Here is a 9544-nt window from a genome sequence, read left to right as displayed (position 1 = left end):
AATCCCAGGGGTGAAGCCCTATATAATGAACATAAAACCCTCTCCCTAGCCTCTTTAACCTCTCTTGAAGTCCAGAAAACCCTAATGCACGTTTGTGAGTAATTTGAGAGCATTTGAACCTTGGAGAAGAGATTTTGGAAGAGATCTTGGAGAGTTAGAGGCTTGGAGCAAGGGGCTTTGCTAGGATTCGGTTTTCTATTCTGTTGGAGCTTCCTTTTGAGGTATTATTTCGTTGATTGGGCTATTATTCATCTACATTCATCATTTTGGAGTATTTGGAAAGAATAGCTTGTGATATTCCGAGTTTGGAGGTAAGATCTGGGGTTGCTACCCCAGATCTGGAATGGAGAAGGTCTAAAGTGGATTAAAGTCCCTGTTCTTGAGGGATTGGTGAAGCCATCTTGTCCCAAACCCTAACTCTAGAGTGTTACATGCTTAGATCTCTTTGGATTCACGTAAAGTTTGCCACTTTAAGTGATGGATGGGTGGTAGAAGGGTAGATCTATGGTTTGGATCATCTGCATGGCCTGGAAAGCTTATGCATGGATTAAGATCTAGGGGTACTCGGCGAGTCACAAGGGTCTACTCGGCGAGATGCATGAAGGTGGGCAGGAACTTGATGAGTTGGAAGAACAACTCGGCGAGTTGGTTGAAGATAGCCTTGGACTCGGCGAGTTTGTTCTTGGACTCAGCAAGTCTGGTCTTGAGGTCCTAGCCTTTCCTGGTTAAGCTAAGAATCGGTGAATCAAGGGATGACTCAGTGAATTGAGATGGGACTTTTCAGAGTTGAGGGACTCGGCAACTCAGCGGGCTGACTCGGCGAGTAGGGTTAGTCAGGAAGTTGACCTTGATTGAGGACTTTGACTTTGACCAAGAGTTGACTAGTTGACTTCTAAGGGAATTTTGGTAATTTCTGGTATTTATTGGGTTCTGTCTTTTGGCATTATCAGGGGTGGAGTTCGTGTCGGAGGCTGGAGCAGCGTGATCTTATCTTTTCAGTCAGCAGTTGCAAGGCGTGTTATCCTCACTATATCAACAGGGTCTAAGGCACCAAGGCCGACCCTTTATCGGATTGTAATCCGGGTATTGTTGTTATGTTGTTGCTTTGCTATGTTTTCATCCTGGTAGTTAGGATGGTATATGTTAGAGACCTGGTTAAGGTCGGTATCCTGGTATATAGGATGATGCTATGCTACTGACCGGTTAGGTCGGTATCATGTTTAGAGTATGTTATGTTATGTGATATGCTAGATCGGTTCGATTGGATGTGAATTGTTATATGATTGTATGTTTATGTGCACATGGTTGTTTGACTAGGGTTGGGTTGAGGCGGGTCCTGCTTTGTGCTGTAGGACAACATACCCGGGTGGAGCGGTTATTCCAAAGGCCCAGTGAGCGGTCCGGATAGGCTGTAGGCCCCACGAGGGCGGACCAGACGTGCCGAGGCTCGAAGAGTGGACCAGGCCGACTGAAGGCCCGGTGCAGGCGGACCAGTCATACTGTAGACTCAGAGAGTGGACCAGGTGGGTTGAAGGCCCGATGCGGGCGGACAAACCACACTGCAGACTCGAGGGATATGGCTAGACTCGGAGGGTGGACCAGGTGGACTGAAGGTCCGGTGCGGCGGACCAGTCACACAGTAGACCCGAAGTGCATGGCTATTCTGTTCGATTATGATATGTCGTGCGTGATCGTACTGCTCCTCATGTTTATGTTTTATGTTATGGTTCTGGGAATACTCTGATAATAACTGTATTGAAAACCTTTTTGTAATAACTTAATGAATTGGGATGTTTTTGAAAAGTTTAAATTGGCTTGAATTTTTAGAGTGTTACAAAAAATCTCTAAAATTCTAAAAATTTTAAGTGCCCGCTTCTCCACTCTATCTCGTGATCTCCTTCCATTCTCTCCCTCTATTCTCTGTGCAAACCCTAAGCCATCGCCATCTTCCTTCTGTCTAGGACGTGCTAGGGCTTTATTTTATAGTAAGCTTAACTTCTCCTGATTTACTCTCTCTACCCCCTACTGCTCGACAACCAGCCACCACCCTTCGGCCTTTGTCTTCTCTCTGGTTCACTACCGTCTCCAATAGAGCCGCAACATACCACCGACACAACATAACGCAAGATCACCACCCCTCTTTCGCACCAACATCGTTGGTTAATAACACCACCATTTATATAAAAACCCTAGAACCATCAGAAATCGAAGGTTGCAAGTCAGATTTGGGATCGAAAGTCAGAGGTTCAAGGTACGATCGGAAGCATCAAAATGCGGAAAACAAAAATGGAGGAGACATCAGGTTCGAAGGTTGTTATCTTCTTCTTCATGTATGTTCCCTAGATTTCTTTCTCTTACATTCAATTTTTAAAGATTCTTTTATTTCCTAAATCAGGTACGAAGACTGTTCTCTTCTTCTCCATTTGTTTTTGTTTTTATTTCCTAAATCAGCTGACAGTTATGTGGAAATTGGTGGAGAAACTGATGATTCCTAAGAAATCAAAAGCTCCTGTACAAGAGAAAAACTGACTGAAGGAGTAAAATGGTCCTTTTCTGCGGGGAAAAACTTATTACCAAATTTTGGTGCAAAGATCGAAAGGGAATCCAAACTTCGACTCAATGATTTCTCCAAAGAACTTAGGTTATTAAGCATTGTTGACATGTCAAGTACTAACAAAATAACACTGTATAAGATGCAACGAATGAAGCTATTTTCCATACATTTTCGTATACATCACTTGCAAAGCACCACTATTCAAATCATGTATCTTTTGCAGGTCGCAACTTTGGAGATGAAGGACTATTCTTCCTTGCAGAGAGCTTAGCTGATAACCAGGTTTGACTATTTCAATGATTATGTTTACTTTTATCCTGCATAATTCATCTCATAGCTTCTTATACAAAGATATTTTATTAAGAGTGGAATTCGTTAGCACATGTGTAGCTTGTGAAAGTGTTGTGACTTGTGAGTTGTAATGAAGATTTATATGATCTTTGGGTAAACTATGGAAGTAAATCATCATCCAACACCTGTCATATTGAATAAAAAATATATGTATGGCTGTTTGTTGGGAATTATGTTTTGACAACTAGCTGCATATGAATTGTAGATTGTAGACACATTTAAGCCCCATATTAATTGCAGTATTTGGTTTTATAGGCAAATTTCAAAGTTAAATTTACATATGTGCCCTTTACAATATTATTGTCATTGACATTTGACATTTGACTAGGTGATGTACCTTTTCACTCAATGGACTAAGGGGACAAGACTTAGTTAGATAGGCTATAAGGTTGTTTCTTTTTGACTTAATCCATATTGAATTACCTGAATATAAAATCAAGTAAATGAGGCTTTCCCGATTAAGTCGTGACTTTTTATCGATTTGGATCTGTATTCTTAATGCACCATTTCTTTTTCCTTTTCCAGGTTGGTGAAGAAGTAAATTTTGCTTCTAATGAAATAACTGCTGGAGGAATTAAAGCTTTTGATGGTATTTTACAATCAAACATTTCTCTAAAGGCTCTTAACTTATCAGGAAATAGTATTGGGGATGAAGGAGCTAAGGTGAACTAATTCTTGGATTTTAATTTGTACCATTAATTGTTTAATATTTCAGGTTTTGGATGTTTATAATTACCAAATAATATATGTGCTTTTATATGCAGGTTTTATGTGATATACTGGTGGATAATAGTGGTATTCAGAAGCTCCAGCTAAATAGTAGTAATATAGGTGATGATGTTAGCTTTTTATTTATTTATTATTATTATTATTATTATTATTTTTTAAAAAAATTTCAACATGTTAATAGTCGTGTGAAGGACTCTGATGTATTTCCATGTTGCAGAGAGCAAAGGCCATTGCTGAGTTGTTAAAGAAGAACTCAACCTTGAGGACAATTGAACTCAACAACAATTTGATTGATTATTCTGTAATTTTTTTCTTTTTCATCTTATTTTATAAAAAAACTAATAACATATTTCTTACTTTTTAATTGGCATTGTTTGTAGGGATTCTCAAGTCTTGCTGAAGCACTTCTTGAAAATAAATCGTTGAATAGTTTATATCTAAAGTGAGTCATCTTACAAATACATTGCCAATATTGATACTTGGTAGTGAGAATAAAGTATGTTGCTTGTTGTTCCATGTAGTTAATACTATTTACTATATTTTTAAAATTACAGAGGACCCCAACCAGATGAAGCAACCTCAAGGCCTTTTTGTCTACCTGATTGATCATTTTTAGACACTCCTCCTATATGGACACTAGGCCATGAAAGCTGCATAAAAAAGGTCACGTGTCATTTCTTATCATCTGTATGAAAATGGTTAGGCTAGGCTTAAATTGTAAATATGTTTCTTAGTAGGTAGGAAAAAAGATTACCATTTTTCCCTTGCAAGTTTCAAACTAACTGGCATCGAGAGTTTTGTTTTTTACAATCACTTCTAATTGGGGTAGAAAATTACCATTATGCCCTTGCAAGTTTCAGCTGCCAAGAAAACTAACTGACACTGAGTTTTTTTCTTTAATATTTAGCTTGGAATTAATTTTTTTTAATATAGTTTTGATTTTTTGTTGCAGTAGCACTGTACAAACATGGAAGAAGAAGAAGGAGGGGAGGTCCACGATTGGATTCAAATTAAAAATTGTGTTTCTTATGCAGTAAGTATGATTATGATTTCTTCACTTGATTATTCCTTAAGTTTTATTGTCATGTTAAAGTACGGATTTGAATTATGAAAAGTTGTGCTTGAGAAAGCAAAATTGCAGGTAATAATGTACTTTATTTAATTAAAGTCCTCTTGCTTATTATTTGTCTCTTTTAAATTCTTTTGTTGGTTGGTTATTCCTAGCAACTGGGTATGTTTAATAATCTTTAAAATTTTAATCCGACTAAGAAACATTTGATTTGAATTGATATGATTGTTTCAAGACATACATAGAGTTATCGAAGTGGATAAATGAATGAATCTTTCAAGAAACTATCTCAGGTTCCATCTTTTTCTACAAATCACCCAATATTTCTTCCTCATTCTCAAGGAATTAGGCCCACGCAAGGTTGGAGCACTTATATAGCAAGTTTAATTCATGTAAATTTGAACTTTTTGTTTTATGATTTTCAAGGTTCTATTCGTTACATTTTTATTTTTGATTTAAATATTGTGTCTGATATGGTGTTTATTTCGTTTTGTGTTTTGGTCAGGGAAGTTTGAGGTTGGTAAGTTCGGACTGCATCTATGGTGTCCCGGGCAGCATCCATTTCAATATTGATTGTGTGAAAGTCATCTACTAAAGCAAGGTTGGTGTAAGAGTTGATGATGAGAACATTGTTCCAAGACCTTCAGTGAGTTATGATGATGTTCTTTAATAGCAATGTAGTATTAGGTTATATAGTTAGTGATGATTATTTGTATTTGACATTTTAGTGCAATGAATTATCTTTATTATTTATTGTATTTTATTTTGTATTTTGTATGACATTAACTTTTGTGCAATGGATTGTATTTTTTGTATATGGTATTTTATTTTATATTATGAGACATGAAATGAAAATTTAATTTGAAAACTAGTAAATCTATAAATAACTTTTTAAAAAAAAAATTAAAATTACGATATGCAAAAATGTGTGTCATCTTCATTTATGACATGTTCTTTCTTGACAGCGGATTTAATGATACGCATTGCGTGTCATAAATTCGCATCGTAAATGCGCATCATCTATAGACGACGCGCAAAAGCGTGTCGTCTCTCGTTATAACATGGCCTTCTTTGCGCGTCGTCTCTCGTTATGACATGGCCTTCCGCGCTTCGTCTGAGCGTTTTATGACGCGCAATGAGCGTCGTAAAAGGTCTTTTTTTCTAGTAGTCATATATGTCTCACATAATTGTATCAATAGGTTTACGTATTGTGTAATGAAAACCCTTCTGTAAGTAGAAATATTACCTTTCCATAGTAAATACATAGTGTAAAATAATTATACCTTTAAATAATTATTTTTTTGTCCCAAAATGATATAATGTTAATGACCCATAAACTACACCCATTATAGTTTATCATAAATGTTTTGTTGTGTCCATATATATATATATATATATATATATATATATATATATATATATATATATATATATATATATATATATATATATATATATATATAATTTAACATGGTTAGATGTTCAAAAATATAAAATATAATTTACATCGAACACAAGTATAAGAACATTTAGTATGATAAAGCTAATTTTCTAGTTTTTAGCTTTTTTACGTCACTAACCGCTAAAAATTTAGTTGTAAACTTTGTAAACTTTATATTTACCTTTTTATGGAGGTTAAGTCAAGCTAACCCTTTTTGTTTAAAACAACATATTTTAGGTCAAAACTCACAAAAATAGTCCCATAACCTAGTCATGACCATTTTTTCTAGAAAAACCCATATAGTGTTCTTAAAAACCATAGTTTTTGTAGTTTTGTTTTTATGTGGCATATTTATACTTATTTTTCATAGTTTTGCATTTTAAACAAAACACCACCTATAAATGTTCATGGAACTAGGTAATAACATTATTTCATGCAAATAATACTTTTACACAACATCAAGAAGATGCAAGCATAACAACTTGTGTTATTATACAAGTTTACTTGTATCCCCCCCCCCCCCCCCCCCACAAAAAAAATAAAAATAAAATAATAAAAAATAAAATAAAATAAACAAAGGTTGAAAAAAAAAATGAAGGGGTATGAACTCACCTTGAGTGGATTCCTTAGTGGATAAAGAGGTGAAGTTGAAGGTTTTCAAGCTTAGAATGCTTGAAGAACACTTGTATATGGAATTACCCTACAAATATTAACACATATTAATGTGTGTATTTATAACAAAACTAGTATATTTGTGTGTAGAATCACTAGATTAGTGAAGAAAAGCATACTAGAAATCTAAGAACCAACTTGTGGAGATTTAATATTTAGAGAAAATGGCTTGTTCTTGAAGGAGAGATGAAGAAAATGAAGAAAATAATGAAGATGAAGAGGGGGAGGTGGGTTCGGCTGCAACTTATGGGGGAAGGGGGAGGGACGGTGGTGGTGGTAGGGGGGGTAGGGGTGGGGTGGGTGTGAGTGCACAGTACCACACTTACCCATTTTTGAGTCCATAAATTGCTTTCTAAATGGAGTTATGAACAATTTTGTTATGTTTCCTTAATTTTTGGGTTTTGTTTTTTGGTTTGTATTTGGCCCATGGATCTTTAGGGTTCTATTTTAATTTATGCTTCTTATTTATATGTTGCTGATATAATTTGGATGGTCGATCTCAACTTTATGAACTTTCAATTTTCTCCCAAATTATGTGCGTGTTAACCTAGATCTTGAGGCAATTCCCACGGTATTCATACAATCAACATGATTTTGAAAAGATTGTCCTGGTTATTCCTTTAGAATCCACATGTTCATTCTTGGTTATCTTTGTCTTGTTTTTCTACGCTGCATCAGTTGGTATCAAAGATAAATTCCTGGTCCAAAATGCCTCCTAGGAGAAACAGGACACCTGCCAATGTTCATGAGCAAGAACTGGAAGAATGTATTATGGCATGAATGGAGGAGAGGATGGATCAAATGGTTGACCAATTGACTGACAAGATGGTAAAAACTGATGAATCAAGGAGGACAAAGGTCTCGAACTCATTCGCAGGTGGAAGACAGTAAATTTGGGAACCCGTTCGGCAGCAGTGACGACTCATATTCAGAAGACGATCTAGAAAGGAAGCCAAGGAGTGATCGTAGGGGTGACAATAGACGTTGGGACACCGGAATGAGAATTGATATCCCAAAATTTCGATAGGGCCAGATCTAATATTGAGGGGTTCATCGACTGGTTGGCAACTATTGAGGAAGTTTTTGAGTTCAAAGTAGTCCCTGAAAACAAAAGAATGTCATTCATCGCTACCAGGCTATATGGTAGGGAATCTGAATGGTGGCAACAATTGAAACTGACAAGAGATAGGATTAGAAAGTCAAAGGTCATGACTTGGAGGAAGATGAAGAACTGTTTACGGTCCAACTTCCTACCCTATAATTTTCAAAGGTTAATGTACCAACGCTTGCAAAATCTAAAGAAGGGTGCCAAGTCAGTTGATGATTACACAACTGAGTTCTACCAACTGATTGCCCGAAGCAGTATCTAGGAGACAGAGAAACAACTTGTTGCTCGATATATTGGGAGTCTATGGGTCCAAATCATTGACTCTATAAATATGTTTGACCCGGTATCTATTTATCAAGCGCACCAACGAGCATTGGATTTTGAGAAACAAATATGTCGGGTGGGCGGTTCGTCTTCAACTGCGATTGTTGGAGGAAGTTCTGGGACGGGTGGTATGGTACCTCGCCTTTATACCCAATCAACAAAGACCGACATCTGGTAGTAGTAGCTTGAAGTGTTTTGGTTGTGGGGAGACAAGTCACCGACAATAAGAGTGTAAGAAGGTCGACAAACGTTATTTGTTTGTCGAGAAAGATGATTGGCAAAATCATGATGCTGGTGAAAATTAAAAAGACCCCCTTATGTATGACGAAAAGCCTCAATTTGAAGAAGTTGTAACTGGAGATGTAGGGGTAAATCTGGTGGTATGGCACTCTTGTTTTACACCCAAAGTTGTTGGAGATGATTGGCTCATACAAAACATCTTTCAGTCGACATGTACTATTTTGGGAAAGGTTTGTACCTTTGTTATTGATTCGGGAAGTTGTGATAACATTATATACGAAGCGGTTCAAAAGTTAGCTTTGAAAACAGAAAATTGCCCTAAGCCTTCCAAACTACAGTGGCTTAAGAAGGGTGGTGAGGTAACTGTATCTAAACGAGCCCTTGCTCAATTTTCTGTTGGTACCACGTATAAAGGTGATGTATAGTGTGATGTGGTTGCTATGGATGCTTTACATTTTTTGTTGGGAAGACTTTGGGAGTATGATTGTAATATAGATCATAACGGACAGACCAATACTTAAAGTTTCTTGTTTGGTGGTGTAAAGATAACATTTGTTCCCAGTAAGCCAAAGGAACCAATTCCGAAACCTTCGGGTACTCTATTAACACTTACTCAATTTGAAGACGAGTTAGAGGCAGAAGGTGACATTTTTGTGTTGCTAGGGAAGCAAGGGGCTAAGGAGGTTGACATCCGTGAGGCTATGGTTCCCCTGCTTAAGGAATTCGCTGATGTCTTCCCTAATGAATTACACTACTAGAAAAACAGACTTTTACGAAGCGTAATGTGTGTCGTAAAATGCTCAGACGACGCGCAAATGCGTGTCAAGGAAGGCCCTATCATAAAGGAAGACGACACGCTTTTACGTGTCGTCTATTTACGATGCGTGCTTACGACACACTTTTACGACTCACATTGTGTATCATTAAAGCCTATGTCATAAAGAAAGATGACACACATTTTTGCGTGTCATAATTTGAAAGGTCTTAAAAAAATATATATTTTTGATAGATTTACTAAATTTCAAATTAAACAACAAATCTAAAAGTCTCATAATG

General features: G+C 36.7%; 1 protein-coding gene across 2 annotated transcripts; it reads left to right on the top strand.

Annotated features, from left to right (window-relative positions):
- Positions 1-1923: 1923 nt before the first annotated feature.
- Positions 1924-5518, top strand: LOC144998137 (uncharacterized). 2 transcript variants are annotated; one of them, XM_078957950.1, is made up of 9 exons: positions 1924-2310; positions 2396-2641; positions 2778-2836; positions 3431-3568; positions 3670-3736; positions 3852-4076; positions 4189-4297; positions 4587-4667; positions 5209-5518. In XM_078957950.1, the coding sequence occupies exons 2-6, from the start codon at positions 2620-2622 to the stop codon at positions 3869-3871; spliced, it is 306 nt and encodes a 101-aa protein (XP_078814076.1). In that variant the 5' UTR covers positions 1924-2310; positions 2396-2619; the 3' UTR covers positions 3872-4076; positions 4189-4297; positions 4587-4667; positions 5209-5518. The 2 variants fall into 2 exon arrangements, with proteins under 2 accessions (XP_078814076.1, XP_078814078.1); XM_078957952.1 differs by having other exon boundaries at positions 4997-5518.
- The last annotated feature ends 4026 nt before the right edge of the window (positions 5519-9544 follow it).

The sequence above is a fragment of the Lactuca saligna genome, chromosome 5, assembly GCF_052625555.1.
Source record: "Lactuca saligna cultivar CGN05327 chromosome 5, ASM5262555v1, whole genome shotgun sequence".
NCBI lineage: Eukaryota > Viridiplantae > Streptophyta > Magnoliopsida > Asterales > Asteraceae > Lactuca > Lactuca saligna.
This window is presented reverse-complemented; position numbering and strand designations above follow the sequence as displayed.

Excerpts from the sequence above, each read along its gene's own strand:
- LOC144998137 (XM_078957950.1), top strand. The coding sequence starts at position 2,620 with ATGATTTCTCCAAAGAACTTAG. Across the intron at positions 2,642-2,777 it reads GATTTCTCCAAAGAACTTAG|GTCGCAACTTTGGAGATGAA; the intron begins GTTATTAAGCAT and ends TATCTTTTGCAG. Across the intron at positions 2,837-3,430 it reads AGAGCTTAGCTGATAACCAG|GTTGGTGAAGAAGTAAATTT; the intron begins GTTTGACTATTT and ends TTCCTTTTCCAG.